Source organism: Anser anser (genome assembly GCF_964211835.1).
Source record: "Anser anser genome assembly, chromosome: 12".
Classification (NCBI taxonomy): Eukaryota; Metazoa; Chordata; class Aves; order Anseriformes; family Anatidae; genus Anser; species Anser anser.
The window spans coordinates 22,031,741-22,056,559 of record NC_139733.1 but is presented as its reverse complement, the minus strand read 5'-3'; the positions used below and the strand labels follow the sequence as shown (position 1 = coordinate 22,056,559).

The window sequence follows — 24,819 nt, the reverse complement described above, 5'->3', positions numbered from 1 at the left end:
GAACAGCCGGAAAGGCTCAGAAAGGGCAGGAGTGAGCTTGGCCAGGGTGGATACACCGAGCAGGGCGTGTGGGACGAGGCCGGATGGCTGCAGGCAGATCACCGCTGCTCTTGAGTCCTGGCCTTGCATGGACAAGAGCAGCTCCGTGACTTGAGGCAAGTCAGAAAAACCAGGTTTTTATCTATGAAAATATGAATTATATCCTCACTGGCTATGCACAGGAGCCAAGGGAGCTCTGTCTGAGCACAAAATACTCTGAAAACTCAAGGGTCCAGAGAAATGAAATTAGGCGCCCAGATCTCTTGGCTTTAATCTACTTAAACAGTTCTCCTTTTCCTGCAGTAATGTTTTGAAGCTGAATTCAGCCGGTTTTGCAAAATGCTCTAATACCGTCCAGGGAGCAGCAAGCCCCCTGAGGAATGCTTTACTGCAAACGAGGCACCGGAGAGCTCGGTGGAGAGCTCGGTGGAGCACGGCGGAGGAAGCGAACCGCCGAGCTCCTCAAGCGACCTGGAGCTGCCCGGCCTGCGGGGCCAGCGCTCGTCCTCTGCAAACCACGGGGAGGGCTGTGCCGTGTGTGGTGCGGCAGGTACATCGGGTGTGGGGAGGCTGTTGGTGGGCAGAGGCCCGGCACGGCTCGACGTGGTGTGTCATGGGCTGAGGGGCCGCGCGGCCTGCTCTGAGAGGCCCTGTGCACAGGGGGCTGTCTGCATGCATCAGTGTGCTTATGATCAAATTCAGGGGAAATTGGGGAATTTTACTGTTTGGATGGTAAGACGACAAAGGCGAAGGCTGCCTGTGTTACCTGGTAGGAGCAAGGTCTCTCACCTCCTGTGAGGCATGGCGTGCCGTGACTGACTGATTTTAGCAGTTACCGGAGTGTTTGGCATCTGGGCACAGCCCGGATCTCTGGTAGTCGCTGCAACAGAAACTGCTGTGCCTTTTAGCAGAAATACGTTACGGAATTATTATTTTTTAACAAAAGGGTATCATCCGTAATCTATTACTACACTATGGACTGTGACTTTGAGGGGTGTATGGTGTGGCAGCCTCAGTTCTGTAGCCGTGTGAACAATGTGACTATTTAAACCTCAAACACGCGGACTGGAGTTGTTTTCTTCTTAGTCTCAGTGAGAAGGCTCACTGCAGGCTGCAGCAGCTGTCTGTACGTCTTCTGTATTCCCTGAGTGTGCTCTGGTTTGCAATGAAAAACAAACATGTAATTGAGAATAGGATGTGGGATCTGATTTTTTTATTATTGTTATAGAGACCTCTTCAAATGGAATTTCAAGTATAATAGGATAAATTCATACCTGAAACCAAAAAAATAAAAGATCAGTTATGAGCACTTGTTCTAGAGCAGTGAGTTTGTAAATGACCTGCATTATTAGATTCTGTGTAGTCCTTAAACGTGCTGCAGGATCTTTGTGGTTTTTCACATTAAACAATCTTGTTCAGAAGGGGATGTAGTTGATACTCCAGGGATCGTTCTCCATTGTTCCCCACCGTGATCTTTTCTGATGTTTTAATTCTCGCGTCCAGCTGAATAGGCTGCTGTGGGAAAGCAATTGTTAAAGAAAAAAAAAATTTTCTAAGAACTTTGACGCCAGTTGTGTGGTTGTGAGCAGAAATCTGGAACTGTGGTTTGTGAAGATATGGATCTTATTTGGATCACTGAAAATCAGTAACTCCATTGAGGAGGATAGGATTTAAATCCCGTTCTCCCCATCCCCAGAACTGAAATGAAAAATGATGGTTTCAAGTGATTTTTGTAGGAAAAAAAATAATAAAAATGTCCATGTTACAGAATTCCACAGAAAATGTTTCAGAGCTGTTCCAAATTTCAGGCAAGTGAATGCTTCCTGAAGCACCCCGTGAGGATCTGGTTTACCTGACAGTGCAGCTAAGGCATCGCTGACGTTAAGGAGATGCAAGCTCATTGCTCCTTTTGTTGCTCTTGAGAATTCTACTTAATGACCAATTCCAGCGTTTCCAATATATTTCTTTCTTGTATTTCAAAACCTACTGTTACGATTCAGCATTCCTTTGGTCTACACGACATAAATATACAATAGTACAAATTTTATGGTAAATTTCCTTTACCTTACTAGAAAGAAAAATTAGTCTTTTTGTTACCTCTATACCAGTAGAAAAAATAACAGAGGCTCCCCAGGATGCTCACAAGGAAGAACAGCTTTGGAGCAGAGAGACACGGGAAGACGTTTAGCTTTTTTGCTAAGGGGAAGAGAAAGTTCTGTGTGTTAAAGGGGGAGGCAGAAGGGTAACACTGAGGTGCTGCGTGCTGAAACCTCGTCCTTGATCTGAGTCTTGCTGACAGTCAGCAGCAACTGCGGTCTCCAAAGGGAAACAGCTGAAAGAAAAACAGTGTAAGAGGTACGTGAAGGGAGAAAGGTTGGCAGGGAAAACGGGTGGCTGCAAAGTTAAATACGAATTCCAAGTCCTTTAGTGAACTCTCATGAGATCTTGAGATCACCAAGGCTGTGGGAGATTCACCCTTGAATGCCGGAAGGGTTTGGGGTAGGAGGAGACCGTGGAGAGGCAGGCTGCAGAGCAGATGGACGGGGGAGTGGGTGGATGAAAGCTCTCCAATATTAAAAATCCCAATAGTTGGAAACAGCAGTAAAAGAAAAGATTAAAAGGACGGCAGTTCGGGAGAAACACAAAACATTCACTTCTGCCTGACACTGCAAAGAGATCTTATCTGGAGTTTTTGGTAGCGGTGCTCTTTTTCACAGGGACACGGTGGCAGTATTGTACCAAGGGCTATGTGTAACAGCGTTTCATGTCTCCAGCTCAGGCACTCGGGTTTTCCTGAAGAAAGAAGTTCAATGTCAGCACATCCACCTTGCCCTTTGCTCTTGGGATTTCATGGCTGTGGGCATTGGGGCTGCAGCTCTTGTGCTGCCGGCAGAGTGAGCGTGGAAGGCAAATCCCCGCTGCGACAGAAATTTGTGTCCGTCGGAGCCCTTGGGTAGGATTCAGGTCCATCACGTTGAGTTGCAGGATGGTGAGACGATTAGGGACATCCGCCCCAAAAATGTCCCGTTCCCATACTGGGTGTCTCTGCAGTGGAGGAGATGTTGCAGAAGCAGCCCCCAGCTGCTTATCGCATTTAATCTTGGGAATTTCTTTGCATGTTGGTTTGCCCTCAGTCTTGTTTTCAAGGTTGCCACCACAAAGTGAAAGGAGTTGCCCAATTAGTTTTCCTTGGCAGAACTCAGAGGCCCCTTTTTATCATTTGTGTCCCGGCTTCTCATTGGGCAAGTTTATGTACTTCTCACTGCATCTCAGATATGCTGACCTTTTTCTAGTTCTAGCACGTTTTCTACTGTTTATCAAAGAAATTGAGGATTACAGGGTGTAGCTGGGATTATTCAGATCTACCTGAGATGAAACCAGTGGTCCAAACAGTTGGCCTTTTCTCTTTGTAACCTTCTTTTAGTAACAGTATGCGTTGAGGAAGTGGGGTTGGAGGGCAGAGCATAGCTTTCAAAAAGCATCAGTATATCTGCTCTGTAATCCATCACCATCTCCAGTATGAGCCTGGGTCCATGGGTGAAAATATCCCCTCAATCCAAGAGGAGGCTCTGATTTAGGTGAGGAAATACAAAATGCGTGTAGCTAGAGCACTGAATAGCACACTTGACTGAGCTACTTACTCTTCAGGGGACAGAGAGATTTCATTATTGGGCGATCAAGTGGAAGTAACGCTGCGAAAGTTTAGTTGGGTATGAAATATCTACTCTTACTCATTTCTAAACTGTTAGCCAAATGAAAGATAACAGTGGTTTTTTCCCATGTGGTTTTTAAAGCAGCCAGGCTCAGTCTCTGCTTCGGAGCAAACTGGGGGTGTTTTTGTCTACAGCGAATGGCAGATGCAAATACATTTTGAAGGCAATTAGGCAAACAGAGTATTTTTATTTTTGCTTACAATGAACTGCAAGCACAAAATTGTTAGGACAAGGTTGAAGGTTATTTGCTAAGATTATATGCCACATGTCATTAATCTCTTACCCACTATTTTTTCTTTTATTAGCAGAATTTTAAATTTCCAGGAGAACTGTACAGAGCTCCAAGGGGACAGATTACAAGGCTGAAAATAGTTATCACTGGTGGCTGTATCTGCAGAATATGCAGCATTAACTAGGGGGTTCTGGCTGTTCAGCTGCTCTCAGGTAACCTGCAGCTCTCTGCCAGAGTCCCAGCTACAGCAGCCACCCGGGAACATTACAGATCAGCACATCCAGGAGAAGGGTATGACTGTCATAAAGCCGTTTCCTCTTGCTGTTCTTTAACAGCATCACTCTGTAATGATAACAAATGACATAAATCTGCCAAATAGGTCTGCTGGGAACAACAGGCACATAATTTCCCCAGTGGAAAGGAACATATTAAACGTTGCTCCACTTCCTGTACCCCCAGCTGCTGGCGGGTGGTTGCTGATCAAACTGGTGAGCTGCTCCTTCATCCTGCTCCACGGCCTCGTGTCCCTGCCAGCCGTTCCCCCTCTGAAGCTGCCCAAACTGCAGAACATACCCGGGTGAGACCGACCCGTCCAGACACACACAACGGGGCTCGGCGTGGCGTCTCCGCTGGCAGGGACCGGTTGGTCTGAGCGCGTCTGAAGGCGAGCAGATCTCAGAGCTGTGTGTGACGGAGGATGGGGAGCGGGTGGGGAGAGGGAGGCAGCGTAGGACCGTCCTCCACCAGTTCAAGGGGGGGCTCAGGTGGAGCGCCGAGGGGTTCGCGTGATCTTGTTACCGAGTATTTATGGCATAGCTGCACAAGCGCTGCAGGAAGGTGGTGGAGAAAGGGGCTTGCTCTGCAGCATCTGATACCCGTTCAGTAATTACTTTCTAAAGAGAACTTTATGATGTCACACAAGTTGGAAGCCATAATTTTGCTGTCAACCTCATCCTCACTGTGTCTTTTCTCTGGAAAAAGTAGAGTGAACCTTCACTGCAAAAGAGATCTCAGTTTTAATTCATCATCACCGTTATAATAATAGAGGCAGTTTTAAGGTGAGAATAGCATATAGACAAGATGGTAATTATTGCTCTTAAGCTTTTCTGGAGGAGAAGGCAAGAGGAGAATTTCCATTAACATGAAAAATAAGTACAGGAGAAGGTGACAGTAAATGTTTCCAGCATGCTACTTCTCCATGACCAAAAGACACCCGCCTGATCCCAACATACAACTATCATGTGATTAAAAATTTGAGATCTCATGAACATATAAAATATTGTGTATAGCAGAAGTACTTGATTCAAATGCATAATTAATACCTTCACTCAGCTTTACATTGAAATGCAAGATCAACAAGGCATGTATCTGAGATGCATACTGGAGTTTTTGCACCAAAGCACTGTATTAGTAAACTATGCTGATAACTTGTCTCATTTTTAGGCAGTTGGCTGTAGAGGAGAAAGAAGTTTGAAGCTGTCTATTTGAAATTTTGGGGGGAGCTCTATAATTGTCTTTTTTTCTTTTTTCTTTCTTTTTTTCAATAAGTTAGTGAGTTAAAAAACTTCAACCCCAAGATCCAGGCACATCCATTATTTTAACAATTAACTTTTACTCACCACAAACCTATTTGGTACGTAAAAACATTTAAAAGGTTGCACGCTGACAGTGGTCATAAAGTGTAGAAAATTCTGTGCTTGCTGATTAAGTATCTAGTGTAACCATAACCATATGCTTCACCAGAAACCCACCCTGCTTGTGACTCGTGTGCAGTCCCTGCTGAGAACTTGAGTGGATTCAGAAAAGACAAGGTACAAAGCTTCTGTAGGTTCAACTGCAAATTATGCATTTATATTATACCCAGTGCTTGCACACAAACACCACTGCTTTTGGAGGTTTTCCACTTTTAATGTACTAATTCAGTAAAATACTGAGAGTACTGCTTAATCTTAAGCCTGTAACAAATACAGTTCTATATTGGACCCAAACTCTTATGTTTTGATAGTTTTAGCTATCTTAATTTCTGCTTTTGAAAGAACATTAATCCAGTTCACTTTTTTTTTTTTCTTAATGTGTATGCCAGAATTCAACTGTTCTATTTCAGCTTGGTAGCAGTGAGTTGTTTTTTTTTTCTAACTGATCATGACAGCTAAATGTCAGCTTCGTTTGTGTCTTAGCTCAAAATACAAAGAGAAGAATATACAAAAAGGAAACTTTCTTTTCGCAATGAATTTTTTGCTGTGTGCCTTATGCCAAACAGTTTTGATTCTGCATGTTACAGTCTAAAAGCCATACTGATATATATATTTCTAATTAAATTATTTTCAATATTTTGCATCTGGTGCAGAGAAAACACTGCTATTAAAAAAAGTGTTAAAAAAAAAAAAACATCCCTGCAACTTTGTTGAAATGTAATTCCATCAAGAGAAAACCACAATGTTTTTATATAACATTTTGGATATATTTTGTGTCAAAACATGTTCACCAGTCAAACTAGTGACATCTAAAACCAATACATTATTGTGACTTCTAAAATAAAAAAAATCAGAACAAAACTAAATTTATTATAGCTCCGTCTTCATTAAACACCATGTGTTGGTGGCTTAAGCACAACAAAACTCTAATATTCTTCAAAAGTGTCTACTAAATATAATAAAAAGAATAAGAGAACAATTAACATTTAGTCTGTTACACTAAAAAACTGGATGTACGTTTTCTATTGCCTGTTAGCTTTACCTAAGCCTTTTCAACAACTACAAAAAGAAAATGAAAATATAATTCATTGTTCAAAGTCAAAAACATTCAAATCAGTTGATACAACATTACAGTACAGTCAACTAACATCATTCAGGGTCTCCTTTTCTCGTGTTGAGTCCTCAGACCAGTGTTACAAAACTAGTTCAATGCAGTTTCAAAACTGTATGTTAGCTTTGCAAGATACTGTACTCTACTGATGGCTTCAAAGGAATGGGGTTGTGCTACTTTTGCATCACAGGGTAACCCCAGCCTCTCATTAATTTTATTCAGCACTGTAGTTAGAACAGCATTAAGTTTAGCACAATAACTAAAAAAAGGAAGAAAAAAAAAAAAGAAAAACTGGGAGCTAGGTGAAGCTGCCATTTGTGTCAAACAATTGCGATACGCTATACTAAAAAATTCTGAAATATCCACCTGTCCTCACCACTCTGCCACAAGCTAGCAAAGTCAAAAATACAAAAGTCTTCAACTTCTCGTTTTTGCAGAATAAAGCAAAAAAGTCTTTGTGCTCCTTACTACCAGAAGCAAAATATCCTCTGAGTTACCACATGTAATAGCTTCTGGATGTGTCGACTTGGGTTGGCTTGGTCTCTGCAGAACCATCCTTGTCCTTTTCACTGTCACCTTCCCAGAGATTTATAAGTGGAGGATAGAGCTCATTCAGCGGGATTGAAGAGGTCTTTTGCATATATTTTTTCAAGGAATGGTGGTAGTTTTTTCTCTTAAATCTTTTTGCAATGTAAACAGAAATGGAGGCAAGACTAATAACGGCAAACATTGATCCCATTACTGCTGCAAGAGCAGTGCTGGTTTCTTGATCTGAAATATCTAGCGCAAAAGCTGCATTTTTTGTTGTAACATTAACGCAGGACTTCTGTGTTTGCTGATGGATGTTTGACACAGTTAGACACACTTCATAATCTGTAGATGGTTGTAAATGCGTGAGGTTATATTCGTGTACATCAACAGGGACCCGAGCAGTGTATGTAATGTGAGGGTTGTCAATCTTCATAGTAGCTGATGACCATTTTAAATTGGAAGTCATGACATTGGAGTTAACCTTCCAAGAAACTAAAATGGAATGCGATTCGGCTTGCTTGACATAGATTTTCAGAACCTGGGTACCATCCAGAAGCGTTCCGTTCACCCGGATAGTAGCGACCCTCGTGTCAGCTCCTTCTATGTTTTGAGCAACACAAGTGTACCTCCCCGAGTCTTCGATCTGAATGTTAGAGATTTCCAAGGTACCTTCGCTACTCAGCTTGTATTTGTCAGAGAGACTTTCAACAGTTACTTTATTTCCGAGAGGAGTGACCCAGTAAATTTCTGGCTCGGGTTCTGCCATGGCCCGACAATCTAAAAACACCGTCATGCCGATGTCCAAGTTTAAGTGATTTGGAAAGGTCTCATGCGAGATCATGGGAAGACATTGTTCGTTTGAATCCTGTATTAGCACCTCCTTCACCTGCTGTCCTCTGTACTCGGGAGGCATCGCGCAAAACATGGATAGAGGTTCCATGAAACGGATGTTGGTTTTGTTTGAGTTGATCCAGTGGATGACACAGTCACACCTGAGCGGGTTACTGTGGATACTGATCTCACGCAGGTTTGGGAGGGATTCCACTGTTTTTTGGTAGACGGCATTCAAGGCATTGTTGTTCAGCATCAGGCTCTCCAGGGCAGGAACGTTGCGAAATGCCAAACGATGTATGTAAGACAGCTTTGGGTTGTTGGTGGCTTCAAGCTTTGTAAGTTCAGGCAGGTTGTCCAGCGCGTACCTATCAACAGAAACGAGTTCTCCCATATTATTGATTCCAAGCTCTTTCAATCTGAGCATGTTTTTAAAATCACCTTCTTGAATTTTATGAATTGGGTTCTTGTTGAGATCCAGAAATTTTAGATTGGGAACCTTCTCAAGTGCCAGCTGAGGGACTTTTACCAATTTGTTGTCATAGAAGGAAAGGCTTTCAAGACTATCCAAGCCTACCAAGGCATTGCCAGGGATGTCTGTGAGATACATACCTGCCAAAACCAGACTCCTTAAATTGGAGAGTGGTTTGAAGTTCATATCTAGTATTCCAATCACTGGATTTTCTCCGATCATCAGAATCTCTAAGTTAGGAGTAGAATCAAACCAACGGCTGTCAATAACCTTTAATTTGTTGGAATTGAGATGTAGTCTTAAAAGATTCTTCAGGCCAGAGAATGCATTTGCAGAAATGCTGCTGATCTGATTATGATTTATATATAACTCCTGAAGATTGCAAAGGTCTTGCAAGCAGTAGTCAGTCATCTCCGTTATCTGGTTCTCCTCCAGGTGCAATGTCGTTAGCTGAGTAAGATTTGAGAGCCCCACGTCTTTGATACTCGTGAAGTTATTTTGTGAAAAATCTAATTCTGTTAAATTAAACAACTGTTGGAGTTCATCTGTGGTCTTTGCGATATTGTTGCTTTGTAACAGAAGGACTTGAGTGTCACTGGAAAGATTGCTGGGGATTTTTGTTAAACGAAGGTCATTGCAGTCAACTGTTGTGGCTTCCCTGTATGTTGACTGTGGTGTAAACCATGGCCTGATTTCACATACACAAAGCTGTGGACATTCATTACTCTGTACGGAAGACTCAGTTAGTGAATTCATTAGCAATTCTAGCACCAACTGGCAAACAGTTAAAAGCAACCTAATCTTAGCCATGCTGGTCAGCTAGTGAGTTCAGCTCTCCAGCCCCTTAAAATAACAAGAAATTGAGCGTGTAATTTGTTGTCAGGAAGAAAATGTAAAGCTTAAAATTTAGGATGAAAGGCTTGGTCATCCAGAAGATGAAAGACAATTTTCTATGGTTAGAGCAGACAAGAAGTGGTCTGAAGACTCTCAGCTGCTCCTCTGTGTTCCAGGATCTTCTGCAAATCGGTGCTTGAAGATGTTCCTGAAAACAGATAAGGATATATGTTATGCTCATCCCATATTCACTTCATATATTCTTTGATTTCTTCATCCTTTAAAGAGAAGTATCTGAAGACAGTTTTAAGTAAATTAACATTCGATCTCTTAGGAAAATTTGTAGTTAGTAAAGTGTGTAGGTTTTGCAACTCTGATGGTTCTCAAGTGAATATAACAAAACATGTAACCGTCTGAAAATGAAACTTTCAGATATCTTTCAGTTTTACTATGCAGTATTTGTTTGAACGGCTTGGGAAGTGCTAAGGGTCTAGGATATGGCTGTGGGTACGGGTGGGTCCCAAACGAGCGTTCAGAACGTGATCCCAGTTATGGTTCAGGCTGCCATCGCAATCCCAATGTCTTCCATTTCAAGTATAGGGAATTACGGGATAGGAAGATGTTGTTTTATAAGTTTCAAGCCAAATGCATAAGAACTTTGCCAAAATTCATCAAAGTTAATCAAATCAGTTCCAGATAACAGTTTAGACTTAATCCAGCTAAGCACCAAACAGTAACACTAAATATAATTAAATGAATGCACTGCCCTTATTTTAGCTGCTCGTACTGCATTGTGTGTCATGTGTGGATTATTTACCCCAATTCCAATGCAGTGTATAAACCACATGATTCGTATCTCTTTTAGCCTGAAGTTACTCATCAAAGAGCATGTTTAAATTAACCCGATAGTGTCCAGCGTACATCAGAAAACCTGTTGTGAGTCTAAGCATGTATTTAAGGAGACGACTAGGCTCTTGATAAAATCCCTGTCATTCTTTGTGGAAAAAGTAAACTGCAAGAAACAGTTTGTTGTATGCAAACCTGTCTCTTTCTTGGGCTGTAAAAAGCATGGATACAATTATGAGCTTTTCTTCTGTATGTGCAACGACGCAGCACGATGTCTGCATTGTTAAATGCAACCACCGCTTAACTGCCAGCTCAGAAGCATGCGTTGCTTTCGGTGATGCTGGATGAACCGTTTTTCTCCCGCTGGTGATCGTGGTGGTGGTTGAATTAAATACAAAGGATACCTGAGCAAGGCATGCAACAAATCTGAATAATGATTTGTAAATCAGACCTCTCAGAATTTGAGGTGACGCTCTGTATCTCGTGCTATAGTGACTGCAGTTGATGGTTCCAGATGAGGTTTTGGCTTTTTTTTCCTTTTTTTTTTTGTAACTGAAATAATCAAATTGTGCTATATCTGAGAGTATGTAGCACGGGTAGACTAATAGTAGAAATAAAGAAATGGCTTTGATTAGGTTCTGATTTTTAATAAAAGCTAACAAAAGATGCTGCTATATAAAATAAATAGAACTAAATACAACTTTTAAAAATAGTTCTAGTCATCTAGATAATGGCGACAGGCACGACATTTATAATACAATTTTATTCCAAAATCTGGTCAGCGTATTAAATAATGACACCATATTAATTTCAGATTATTATATACTATAAGCAGTACACACCAAAGAGCATTTTTCTGTTGGCATGCTGTTACTTGTTCTGTGGATGTAAGCTGGAGGAAGGGAAGCAGGAATGTTAGCTGGAAAGCATTTGACCCTGTTGAGTTAGTTATCAGAAAATCTAAGATTTCAATTAGGGATGAGAAGACCACACTGGAGGGGGGGAAAGGCACATGTAGAACAAGCGTTCCTTATCAAATAACTTCCAACCGATCCAAAAACTGAGTAAGACATTAACTGCATTTAAAAAATAATCCTATCAACACTGTAAAAGTAAGAATCTCTATTATTACTGTAGAGCGACGAGGAAGCTGATGTAAACGGAGTCATTCTGGCTACAGTTACCCTGCAGTCACCACTCCAGGAGGTGACACTGCTCCAAGCGCGCGTTCCTTCAAAGCCTGTCCCATCGCTTTGCTCGAGGTGGATGAGCAGAAGGCAGCCCGTGCCTCCTAAAGCTCTAGTCCTGCTGATGCGTTAGCGCTGATTCAACTCTGCTGTAGTTACAAGAATCATGTAATACTTTAAAAATGAAACTGCCCGAAAAAGATTTCAAAGCTGCTTTTAAAATGTGTGAACACATCCACATTTAAAAAAAAAAATTAATTGGAACCTTTCTTTGTTGAATATTTATATCCTCTTACTTTCACGTTGCATTTATTGTTCCTCCGTGGTACGAAGGCATTTCTGGTTTCACTGAACAGACTTTTGGGGTTTTGATCAGTGCAGACATACGATTTTACAAGTTACCAGTGACATTTCTCTTCTCTAGTTATTTTCTACTGCCAATGGATTTAATTCTCTTTAACTGGAAAACGTTCTTTAGAAATGACCTGCACATTATTGTCTCCAATCTCCTCCAGCCCAGGGCAGCATGGATGAGGCTATAAATGAAAAGGCAGTGCAATCAAAAAGTAAATTCTGCTCAGCTCTGCGTGCCCCGGTCCCTTTTAATGCTGTGCTTTGTGGATGGCGGTCAAGAGGCCGCAGCTAAGGGAAAAGCCGCATCATGGACTTCTGCTGTACCTGCTGCTTGTGCTGTAAAGCCCCATCCATCGCTCTGGGAAACTAAAAATTCCGCACTAATCAGTGAAAAAGTGCACTACGAGTTTTAGATGTAACTAAATAGCAACGACTGCTTTTGTGCCGTGGCTTATATATGCTGTGTGTGACCATCCTGACCCTCCCGTGTGCGAGAGCACCCGTCACTCCGCCCCCCGAGGTCCCGGCTTCCAGGGCTCCCCGGCACAGCGGGTGCCTGGGGGCGCTCCTGTCTCACTGCAATGCCCGAGGGATCTAAGGAGCACGATGGCTTCGGCTGGGGAGTATGGCTCCTGAATGTTAGGTTCCTCTCCGTTCCCGAGATCAGAATTATAATCACAACTTTCCGAATGAAAACTAGACACGATGCGTATGTAGGCAATCGCGTTTATTTGGCGGGTGAGCTGGAGGACAACCGAGCTATGAAAACGCCGTCTCTGACGGTGTGTGGTTCAAACTAACCACTAAGGAATAATCACGAAGGCAAGGTGGAGGGACCAGGCACAGCTCCTGGGAAAGCGTCAGTGTTCCCAACTCCCACTGAAATCAGCGAGGCCGAGTTAAGTCAGTGCGTGGTCGTTAGCTGCCAGGCACCTCGGTGCTCTGCCTAGTGAGAACCTTTTTGTATGAAGTTACTGCGGGCTTTCTTCTTTGCTTGCCTTTAAACAAATACAGCACCTCCCAGCAGCCGAATGCAGTACAAGCCAGTGAGAAGTCAGGGGATCAGTTCAGAACATTTTAGCTTTTTTCATTTCTCTGAAAATAATATTTAATGGGGGTCTTGTGATCTGTGGCACTCTTTTTAACTGTGTGTTAAAAATTGTATTTCTGTTTACAGTACTGGGTGAAGAAACTTCTAAACATTAAGGGAGCATTGGCAGTGGTGGAAGCTGCGGGCTGCCCTCGCCTTGTGACCTGGGTCCTGGAGAAGCTGGGCAGCAGCTCTGGGCTTTGGGCATCAGCTTCCAGCATTTTGTGCCTTCCCTAGTTCAGTAAAATCCTATTTCCTAGTGCACCAAACCACAACAGTCATTACAGGTGTTAACTTGATACCAACAGAAATACCGCTTAATTTTATGGGAGAGAGATGGAGGGAATTATTTTGCCAGGGGCTAAATAAATACATTTTCCATAGCACCTCTCAGTACCCAGTGCATTAAGAAACCATGTTTTAGTCAGTAGGCAAATCCACAGCTGCTCGCTGGGCTATCAGCTTGTTCGTGTTTCTTGCAGACAGAAAAAGCGAGCATCATTCCTGCGCCTGCCTTCTTGGAAACGCAGTGGGGAGAATCCAAATACCCGTCTGTGCATCGCTTCCCTTTCTGGCTAGGTTCTGCGAACTGCTTAATATTGAGAGTTTGTTTGGCCAAAGAAATCATATTGGTAGGGAAATGGGGGGCATTGGTTCTGGAGCAGAAGGTCCTTTATTTCAGATTTACTGCCTGGTGGGAAGAGGTGTGTGCTGGCAGCCCCCAGCCCTGCTGGTGGCTGCTAGAGGTTGTCTGGGTGTTCAGGAGATCCAAAAAATAGCAGGGTTCAGTCCACAGTGCAGTAAATGGAATAGACGGAGGAACAATCCCAAAAGAAACTGTTCACAAGTGTTCATAGTTAGCTTCCCAGCTACAGAAATTGATGTTAAATATTTTTTCTTGGTTGCAGGAAGACAAAGCGTTGTCACTTCCATGGCAGCTGTATTAGTGGTCAATATTAAAAACTGCTGAAAAAAGAAATGTAGTTTGCAGGGGGATGGTTGGATGTCTGTCCTGAAACAGCAATACTGCCACAGAAAAACTTTACCCCCTTCACAGTCAAGTGGTTCATTCTTGCAGAGTTTCTTTAATATTGCAGGTAGCATCAGCACAGATCTTAGTTGGCAGCCATATATGCTAAACGTGCTTGGGTAAAAGTCTAAGGGATCACATACGGGAAGAAAACTACCTCAGGCTAAGACAAGCAATTTATTTTGCACTTGCTGTGAGCCAGAAGCACGTACTGATCCACAGCACCTCCCCGCTTCTCCACGGTGCCATTCTCGTGTGTTGAACCGAAGTAACGTAGGCAGCCTTTTGGAAACCCAGGCAGCCTTTTGGAAACCCATCCGTTGTGCTGTTCTGTTAGTGACCTGTGCAGCTGCCTTGTTTCCCTCCTCGCTGCCAGTGAAGCTCCTACGTACGGGTACGTGCCCCCACTAAGCGGTTACGCAGTAAGCCCAACACAGAACGTCGCCTGGAGCGGTGGGTTACCATCATCGGGTCTTACCCCAGGCAAGAGCGTCAGCGACCTTGTGTACATCCTAGAGAAGGAGGCTGGACTTGGGGTTAATGGCGGGGACATTTACAGCTAACCTGCTGAAAGAGCTCCTCTCCCGAGAATCAAATTTACGAGTGCAGTCCTGTCTATCTAGAAAAACATTGAGGAATCGTGTCTGATAGCAAGCCTTTTATATTAAAGTTTTTAAAGTCTCAGATGTCGTCAGGAAATGAGATACTTACAAGATGGAATTGTATAAAACACAGGAAAGTCAAGCTAGAATGGTGCAAGTCGGTTAAAAAAGTATACCAGAATCTGAAAATCTGAGTTTGTTATTAAAAGCAGAGACATAAACAAGGGATTATAGAACATGTAATAATGGTATGAAAGCTTCAAAACACATCTTCAGGGATTTGTAATATTTAAGGTTTTGTTGTGTTATTTTTTTTTTCCTGCAAGTAACGCCTTGCTTTTAAAATTGTATCTTTCTCTTTTTTGTCTGTTCACACATTCCATCAAAATAAAGTCAGTGTTTAATTTTAGGGAGAGCTCTGGGGAAGCAGGGAAAGCTCTGATGAGAAAGCGATTTGCTGTATTTCAGAAGACAACCTCAGCATGCTTTATCTGTGCTCTTTTGAAAAATGCTAGTCTTATCTCCATGGAAGAAATGCAAAGAGCATCCTCTTCATAATACTTGCACTGCAGAAACAACATACTAAATCTGACATCTTTAAAATTTGTAATTTATTGTGGGTTTATTTTTAAGACTTGCATCTGAAACAATGTTTTTCATTAAAATATTGAAGTAAATTTGTAGGAGAGAGAGATTCTTTTCATTCATACACTGATCCTGAGTACAGGCAGACGGATACGTTGCAGGGAGTACAGCTACTGTATTCTGATGGCCCATCAAATCAGCCATGGAATTGCAGCCCTGCTCCTGTCATCTGTGTGAAAACCTCTTGCAAATTACCACTAATAAGTCACATTAGAAACATCAGAAATAATAAGTGCTTCCAAACAATGGGTTGTCAAATTATATAGTCTGTTTGTTTGTTCTTCAGGAAAGAGAAACTCATAAAAGTATTTAAAAGCCTTGAAAAGCAAGATATGTTTGTTCAGTAGTAATATTCTTGCACCGGAAACTCAACTTGCTATCTAATTTCTTGCTATGTTTATTTTCATAAGAAAATGTTTATTTTCATCAGAAAATAGATAAATCTTGAGGAAATGTAGGCTGTTCTTTTATTGCCCGTGCCTCTAGTTTTCATCTCCTCCCACACAGGGTCTGCTCGTACTCAATACGAAGGCAGTAGTAAAGCTTTTATTTCATTCACTGGAGAAGAACCATGTTCCTGGTTATCAGCCTCGTTCTACGTATTTACCCGATCAAATTATTTCAGCAGACTGGCTTTCCTGACAACCAACCACATAATTTCCACTGTTGGGTGAAAAGCCAACACCACGAGACTTTCCTTGTTGCTCTTTGCACTGCAGAGCCAAGTACCCGGAGCAACCGAAGGAGCAAGGGGCCTGCCCCAATCCTGCCCTCACCCTGAGGGGTGCTGAGCGGTTGGGGCGGCTTCACAGAGATGGCAAATCTCCCTGCTACCCCTGAGCGCACCTGAACATTTACTTGCCAACAGAGCTCAAAGAGACCAGGCTTGATGAGGGACAAAGCGCTATGGAGATTTGTTCATTTCCAACTGCACTTGCTGTAATGTATTCATATCCCTCTGTATATTTTAAATGCTAGGGAGAATTTAAACCTAATTGGTTTTAGGTTGTAGAGTGTCAAAAATTTACGGAGCATAACTAATTTTGGAAGACCTGTTCCAACTATTTTTTGCGTTTAGTGTTTCTGCTGGCTAAAGAATGAAAGAAGACAAATATTAGAGAAATATGACTGAGTCTTCTAATTAAGGAACAGAAAAGGGCAGAATTCGGTCTTGGCATGCTCCAAATCTCTGATCCGAGTGGAAGGATCCGAACGGCTTGTTACTTGTGGGTCTACCTGCTTCCCAGGTACTAGGAGGCAGGGACTATCAAAGCCGGTACAGTCCAAATCAAAATTTCAACAACCAAAACCAACAACCACCAAAACAAACCCCAATTAGCTCTAAAAGAAGAACAGGGGAATTAGGAGACGGGGCTGGGTGTTGGAGTTGAATTTCTGGTTTGTTTTTTTGACTACTCTGAGAGGCGAGGCAGCTTTGCTAGTGAAGTGTTAATAATGATAAAATAAGGAGCACATAAGAAATATTTTTAACCACGAGAAATATGGATGCCAGAACTCCATGGTATTTTCACCAAGCAACAGAAAATCCTCTTCCCCTCTTTTTGCTGACTGGCTTTCTGGCAGCGTGATTACTTTACTTCCTACCCAGTTCTAGATCAAACTCCGGCTTTATGAGTCATTCGGGAACCCCGCAGACGGGAAGACCCCAGCCTGTAAGCAGTTGTTACTACAGTACGTGATGCCAGAAAACATTTTGCTAGAAATGGGAGTCGATAAATAAAATCTGAATTGCATCAGTATCTAAGTACGTATTTTTAAAACTAACATATAACAGCGCTGGCTGTAGGAAGTGCGTAAGACGTATTATGAAAAGTGTGTATGTATGTGTGCATGCGTGTGAGTACGCGTGTACAGAATAACCAAGCCACATCCAGCTTCAGTCCTGCATCCTCAAGCAAGAAAAAATAAGAGGGTCAATTCCTTTTGCTGGTCCTTGTTGCTACTTTGGTAATTCTGTTTCCCGTGGCTGCACTATGTATTTAGTTTTCAATTATAAGTGATTAAGTATTAATCTATATTTTATTATTAGTCTACATCTATATCTACTCATATTATACGTGTAGTGCGCTTAACGGACATCAGCCCCTAGAATAAAATAGACTTGTATTGATTTTTTCCAGGAGTTATGTGCTTGCAAGATCAAATTCTTTACTTCTGAGCTATATTTACATATAATTGCTAATAAAACCATCTATCAAATTGCCTGATACGGAGACCCCTTATTGTTCACTCAAGAGTGAGAACAGACCAGTAACAACATAACTACATTTATCATGGGAGGTGCTGAGAGATCTAACATAGAGGCTGTTAGCACCAAGACAAAGGTTTGGAACTCAACCAAGCTGAGATGGGATAGAAGTAATTCCATTAAGTGCTCATAGATTTGTTTTGGTAGGTGTCTGAGGTAAGATTTTACTCTCATCTATGAAAAAAGTTATTTTCTCTCCAGTCAGATAGCTGTATTAAATGACCCTCTCCTGCCACTGCCAGCGCTTTTCAGTGGGTTTCTACGTCAAGTTTTCTCATTTTTCTGAGGGCCTGCTACTTCCTCCATTCACGACTGATAACATCAGTTATGCTGTAGTGAGAAAATACACATTTTACGGGGCATGCGTTTTCCATCATTATTTCATTCCACGAGTGTTAAAAAAAGTATTGCTTGAAGCGTAGAGCAGGTCATCGACCGCGCCATCGGAAAGCCACGTCTCAGTCAACCGAGACTGGACAAAATGTTAATAGCCTGTATTTAGCTGTTTCTTTTGTTCTGAACTATCACCTACGTTTTGAGACTTTGTTTTATGCAGAGATCAGATCATGATTCTTGCTTTGAGGAGTTCACAAGATGGATATATATATGAATAATATATTTGTATGTTTAAGAATAGACCTATAAATTGTTCCGTTAGCTTTAGTCCTCGGTCTTGTCATTGCCAAGTCAGCAGTTCTTCCACAGATGGGTTTATTTCATAACTGCCTGCAAAACTGCTGCACATTGCAGAAAACAGAAGTTACTTCTCTCAAAAGTTTAAGTTATCGAACCTTTATAGATAAATCTTAACCTAATTAAGGCGATTTATCCAGGCGCAGTAATGTTTAATTTTTATATACTAGACTTCTTTCACTTTGAAGGGACAAAAAGTTAAAGGAAAACATACCTGCCAACTAATTTATAAAGAACATCCATCTGTTTTTGCTCAGTGCCTCATACTACGGTGAATTAATTGTGAAGACCTGCTCCGAAGGTCTTTTTTCTTTTCCAGCTACTTTGCTTAACTGTTGTTCGTCTATAAGGTAATAGAAGTTATTTTTGTAATGCATTTACAATTCACTGCAGTGTCTATTGTGAGTGGTGGATCTCTGTAACTGTCAATATTTACTCTATTTCTGTTAGAGTGATGGATCATTTGTAATTTAAAAATTTAGCAAGGCCAATCAGTAGCTCATCTGCATCCCAGTAATTATATGCAGCACATTAGCAAGGTATGCATTTGCTAGGTATTTTTGGACTTGTTTAATCAAATAAATGAAATGATGCATGAAAAAAGAGAATATGCAGGATTCATTATAACAATGACAAACATCTCTACGTTACAAAAAGGACAATCCAAGCTCTGATTTTTTTTTTTTAAACTGCTAGCCTACCAAATTTTGGACAAACTCAGTAATCGTCCCAAATAACATTTGTTTATCCGTAGTTACTTCATCTTTGATTCTTCGCCATGTTGTGGACCAATCCTTGAAAAATACAGGAAAACAGAGCTTTGTCCAGAAGGAGCAGGCCATAACCAAGTGTAAGAGTCGTGGCTGCCCGGGGGTGTTCTGGACCCGCCACTACGCTGTGCGGTGCGAGCTGTGCTGCTTCGGTCGCCAGTTCGCACGGCGTTTGTGGGAAGCTAGTTGTACATAACGATAAACTCCTAAGATTGTATTCTGCTAATGACTTTCAAGCTACATTGACTGCGCAAAAGTAGTTATAAAAAGCGACTCGGAGGAGCATACAATGCGGGTTCTCAAGGCCAGGCTGGATGGGGCTGTGATAAAAGCAGTTTAGTGGAAGTGTCCCTGCCTAGGGCAGGGGGTTGGAAATAGGTGGTCTTTAAGGCCCCTTCCATCCCAAACCCTTCTGCGATTCTGTTCTGCATACTGAACTCCAGAAACAGAAGAGGAACATTTGCCTTGAAGTGGAGCAGGCGGTCTCAGCAGGGGGACGTACGGGGGCACAGCCTGGGCCCCTTTGGGACCTCCTGCCGGTGGTCGCTGGTGGGCAGATCCTGCCCACGTCCCGCTGCTGGGGCATCACGGCGCGAGGAGCTCAGCCTGCCCTGCCAGGGCTTTGCTCCCTTGGGGCAGGAAGGGCCCTCCCCATGCAACTGCCTGCGCCCATCCCTCGCCCCACGGGACATGGCAGGACGTGGCGAGGGCTGTCCCCACCGCGGGGCCGAGCCAAGCACTGCATCGGCCAGAAGGACGCACTGCCCTTTGCCTCGAGGGAGGCTTGGCTGCAAAAAAAGAAAAAGGCTGGAATTCCTGCCCTAATCACAGTCAACAGGTTCAGAAATGCTGCAGTCACCAGAGTTTAACTTAAATACCTGGAAATGAGATGCTGACAATCTCTGAAATTCCTGAATAAAACATGCAAGTACTCTTTCCCTCCAGTATCAAACGGGCCACTTCAGTTTGTGAAGCGGCCAGGGAAAATCCTGTCCTGCAGTACTACAAAGGACTCGAGGTCAACACTTGGTGACAATTACGTAGCAAGATCATCGTACCAAAGAAAATCAGAGAAAGAGCTGTTTCTCTATGGTACTTAGAGAACTTAGGTGCATTCTCAGTACAGCATCCTTTCAAGTATTTCAAAATTTATTTACAAGTGCTTTGCCTTGTCTCTGAGCAATAATCATAGTAAAAATAAACAAAACCCAAACAAATCAGGTATCTACCCCATCTTGCATACCTGGTCTTTAGAAACTGTACGCCAAGTAAAAATTATTCCCATTGTTTTGGGAATTCAGTCAACTGGAAGGTCAAGAAAAGGCAGGCTTATATCACCAAATTAAAATCTTCTGAATTAGAAGGTGAAGTTACAAGAACATTTAACCTTTTGCAGTACAATTTAGGAGCAGACACTAATTCTCTTCCCATTGATGCCAAAGACTTCTGCTGTCTTTAAGAGGAAGAGAATTAGGCCAACACAAAATAGGCCAATCCAGTATTTTTCTTCAGTGCCACATGGATAAAAACGAAAGATGACATCCAAATTGGAAAACAAAATTTAAATAAAGTTGCAGGGTTTTAAGGAGCAATGAATAAGAGGATGTAGTTGGGAGGAACTTGCATCTAGGTGCCTCCTAGAACTGTCTGGAGGCACGTCCTGTTACTGGCCTCATGAAGTCCATTAGTGGAGGGCTTAAATATTCTCAGCTGCACGAAAAGAACCTAGGAAATCAGGCTAATTCCAGTCCATGCTCAGCAGGCTGTTTCCTACCAAAGTAGCCCTCTGCTCTCTCTTCTCAGAGTTTAAGCACTCGCTCTTAGGGAAGCAAGATTACTTACTGGTTTGATCACATACTGACAAAAGCCATTTCTAAGCCAGCCTCGTGTTTTCCTTTACTCTCACCCATCTCCTTCACCTAACAAGGTACGTGTTAGCTGTAGGCGAAGAGAACGGGAACGTCGTTCCACCAGGCGGCTGGCGCCCACCCGGCCCCACTGCTCCCCAGGTTCTGTCCAGCCCTTGCTGAGGTACAGGTTGGTTGTAGGAAAAACTTATGTCTTGTAGAAAAAAATCTTGTGTCTGCCACAGCACTTAAGGCCTGACCCCGCTAATTACCTAACCTCCTCCTGCAGGATGGCATTCCCAGCTGGGCAAAGAGGAGAATTTGCTGTTGTCAGCCTGAGCCGTGGGCTCACCACGAGCTGCGGTATTACACAGAGATAGGGGGCGAATGGACTTAGGCGCTTCCAAAAACTTTATGTAGGTTTTCTTTGGTTCTATGTCTACAAAATGTCTGCCAGAAAAAAATCTTGAGCTTGGAGGGATGAAGTATCACACGTGTATTGTTCATGTAGCTATGGTAACCTACAAATGCCACCAGTGTTTCCATTTCATACACAAATGAGGGGACAGCTGTGGAGACCACATGTCTGCCAATGGAATAATATATGTGAACTAGGATGGCTTGGCCAGAAAATTACAACTCATTTATATTAATCAGGGCTTCAAAGAACAGTCATCTCTGTAGATATAAAGTCCCCAGGAAAAGCGTGATTTTTATTTCTGAAAGTGTTGGGCTCTCCAGTAAACATTTCCATCATCTTGCTACTTTGCTAGTTTATAGAAGGGCACTAGTTGTTAACAGCATTTTCAGCTTTATTTTTTTTTAAATGGCACTTAACTTCTTTTTTTGGTTTTGTCTTTTTCTGCTGCCTGATCCTAGCCTGGGCCCGACACAAAGCCCAGCCTGGGACCAGGCTTCACCTGGGAAAGCAGCAGTGCCAAAACAGGCAGAAATAACCTGGCTCAAGGCTCTAACCTGCCCACCGGAGCGAAAAACCCTTTCTTTACTCATTGATACCTTTAACAGAAATAAAAGCTCCATAACAATTCATATAGGATATTTTTTTTTAATTCAAAAATGCTTGTTTAAATTAACCTGGAATTTATATCATCCCTAACATCAAGGCCACCACCAACTACAGAAGAAATTCAGCGGACTCAACACCACAAACAAACTGCATTTTCGGCAGCTCCCGACCCCGGCGAGCTGCAGTACCCGCGCTGCTTGGCGGGGCCGTGATTCGCTCAAGGTGCTTCCAGCATCCCTACCGAAACCAAGCGCTCGCTCCTAGCCGCCGGCTGCCTTGGCGGCAGCAGCCTGCTGGCAGACGGATGCAGCAGGAATACGGCACGCCGATTAGCAAAAGTTTTCCTTGGCTTCTGCAGGGCTGCGATACCGGGGTGAAGTCGAACAAAGGCTGCAGCATCACCTCCCTCGCGTGCCGCCCAGAAGCGGCGTCGCGCATCTCGGGGGCAGCCAGCATCCGTCCCCAGCGCCTCGTCAGGTGCCCGGGCACCAGGTTATTAATTGCGGCAGGGCAAGGAAGGCTTTGCTGGGTGAATATTTACGCAGCCACCTTTTCCCCGAGCCGGGGCCGAGGCACCTCTGGCACCCGGGGCCCCGCCGCGCAGACCCAAGCCAAACTTTCTTGCTGCCAAGTTTGGGTGCTCCCAGCAGGAGCGCAGCCCCGTTAATTAAAAAATAACGATGAGGATTTCATAGTTAAAAGGCTAAAGGCTCGTTAGCGCTATGAGCTACGGGAGTTGATAGAAATACCGGTCTTCTCCCATAACCAGGGATGTTTCTGGGGTCTGCCCGAGGCTGCCGGGACACCCGGGGGCCGTGCGCGCCCCGGCGGCTCAGGACCAGGTGCGCAGCGCCGCAGGGACGAGCGGCCCCGGAGGAGCCCGGCCCGGGGAGGGCGGCCCCCGCTCACACTGCGCCTTTATGCCGGGCTCTGAGGGGCTATTGTTGCACCGGAGCCTCCTCGCCTTTTCAACCCCCCTGCGGCTGAATGGGCGAGGCGAGACATCTGCCGGGATACGCTCCCATTCGCATGCAAATCAGCGGGGGAAAAAAAATAATAATAATAATAAAAAATAGGAAAAAAAAATATGAAAAAAAACTTTCCCCCGCGGGGATGCACCGGGAGAGCGGCGGCCGCCGCCGTACGGGGGCCGCCGCTCTCCCGGTGCATCCCCGCGGGGGTCGCAGCGCTCCCGGTGCATCCCCGCGTCCCCCCTTCCACCCCTCCCCGCCCGTCCCCTCCCGGTGCCGCACCGGCACTTACCGGCGGCCGGTGTGGCGCTGCCCGCGCAGCCGCTCCATGCAGCGGCGGGGGAAGCGGCCGAGGGCTGCGGGGGGAGGAGGAGGAGGCGGCGCTGCCCGCCGGTGAGCGGTGACCGCCCGGAGGGACCCCCCCGGAGCCGCCCGCTGCCCGCCGCCGCCGCCCGCACTGTGCCGCCGCCGCCGGCGCGCACCTGGGTAGGGGCCGGCGGTCACATGACGCGCTGCGCCACCATTGGCTGAGCAGCCTGAGGGGGGCGGGGCGATGCTTGGACACGCCCCCTTTGCCGCTTAGCCACGCCCTTCTTCCTCACGGCCACGCCCCCTCCATCCGGGACACGCCCCCTCTGTTCAGGCTCCGCCCCCCCCCGTGTTCGGGCCCCGCCCCTTTCTGTGCTCGCCCTCCCTGAGGGGAGGCTGAGGGGAGGCAGCCCCCGGGCACCCCGCTGGGGCTGGGGGGGGGGACAGGGGCCCCCCGGGGTGCCTCCAGCCTCTCCGTATGGGCCTGTAGGGCAGGACGCTGAAATGGGAAGGGGCCTTCAGGGGCCAAAGCCTCCCCCTGCCCGGCCACCTCAGGGAGAACTGACCGTTAACGCGCCTTGCTAGGGGCGTTGTCTGAGTGCCCCTGGAACACTGTCACACACGTCGGGTATCGGCTGCCTCGCTGCGAAGCCCGCTCTACCCTCCAGTAAACAAATTTTGCCTGATGTCCAGCCTGAGCCTCCCCCCGTGCAGCTTTGTGCCCTTCCCCACCTGTCCTGGCCGGCTCCTGCCCCTGTTCCCCCTCCTCAGGAGGCGCAGGGGCGAGGGGCTCGCCTCGTGGCCTTCCCTTCTCCCGAGGAGACAGCCCGAGTGCCCGCAGCCTGTCCCCGCAGGCCAGGCCTTCTGCCTTCCACCAGAATTCCTGCCCTCCTCCGGGCGCTCTCAGGGACCTTCGCGTCCCTCTGGGATCGCGCAGCCAGAGCTGCAGGCGGGGCCGCGGCAAGGCCAAACAGAGCGGGGGGCTCAGGGGGTCGGCTCTGCTGAGCGGGCAGCAGTGCGGGGTGCGACGGGCCCCAAAGCGCACGCTGGCTGCCCGCGGCTGCCAGGGCACGCTGCCGGCACCGGCACCCTCTGTCCGTCCGTCCGTCCGTGTGCGCTGGGCTTCTGCAGTCACTTCTGAAGGAGCTCTCAGGAAAGCCTAACAACCGCAGCTGACCTCATTTTTTTCCTACAGCCCAAGCCTCCCCTGTTAGCACGGTTACAGCCAGGTGCTCCCCTGTAGTTGCAGCTGGGCGAGCGCGGCTTTCTCCCCTCGGAGTGGGCTCCTGGTGCTACTTAATTCGTCGGTAGGTCTCGGAGCGACCAGCTGCTGCAAGAAGGTCACAACGTTCTCGTTCCCTTTCTGGCTGCGTTGGAAGTTCTTCATGAGCTGCAGAAGATGTGGTGCCCAGGTAGGCCGACTGCAGGCTGCCTGGGCTGCCCTGACAGGAGAAGTGCCGCTGTCCTTATGCAGCTACGGAGGGCTGCCAGGGAACCCCCGCCTCCCCTCCCATCCCTGCTTTATCTGTTTTACCACCCTCATTAAACGTGAGTTTAAAAGGTTGAAGGTGCAATGCCGAAGTGGCGCGTGCTGTGCCGGCCTCTGTGGGTTAAAATGTTGCCAACAAGCGTCACGTCTGAATTTCTGCCCTCTGCGGGGAAGGAAACCTTCACCCGCGGGGACGTGGCCGCGCAGCGCTGCCGGAGCGGTGACTTGTGCGG

The 24,819-nt window shown here is 45.2% G+C and overlaps 1 protein-coding gene across 1 annotated transcript; it reads right to left on the bottom strand.

Moving 5' to 3' along the window:
- Positions 1–4,981: 4,981 nt before the first annotated feature.
- LRRN1 (leucine rich repeat neuronal 1) lies at positions 4,982–23,407 on the bottom strand. Its single transcript, XM_083796082.1, has 2 exons — positions 23,081–23,407; positions 4,982–9,665 (listed from the first exon to the last, which is right to left on the bottom strand). The coding sequence occupies exon 2, from the start codon at positions 9,431–9,433 to the stop codon at positions 7,283–7,285; it is 2,151 nt and encodes a 716-aa protein (XP_083652208.1). The 5' UTR covers positions 9,434–9,665; positions 23,081–23,407; the 3' UTR covers positions 4,982–7,282.
- Between the last annotated feature and the right edge of the window lie 1,412 nt (positions 23,408–24,819).

Excerpts from the sequence above, each read along its gene's own strand:
- LRRN1 (XM_083796082.1), bottom strand. The coding sequence starts at position 9,433 with ATGGCTAAGATTAGGTTGCTTTTAACTGTTTGCCAGTTGGTGCTAGAA.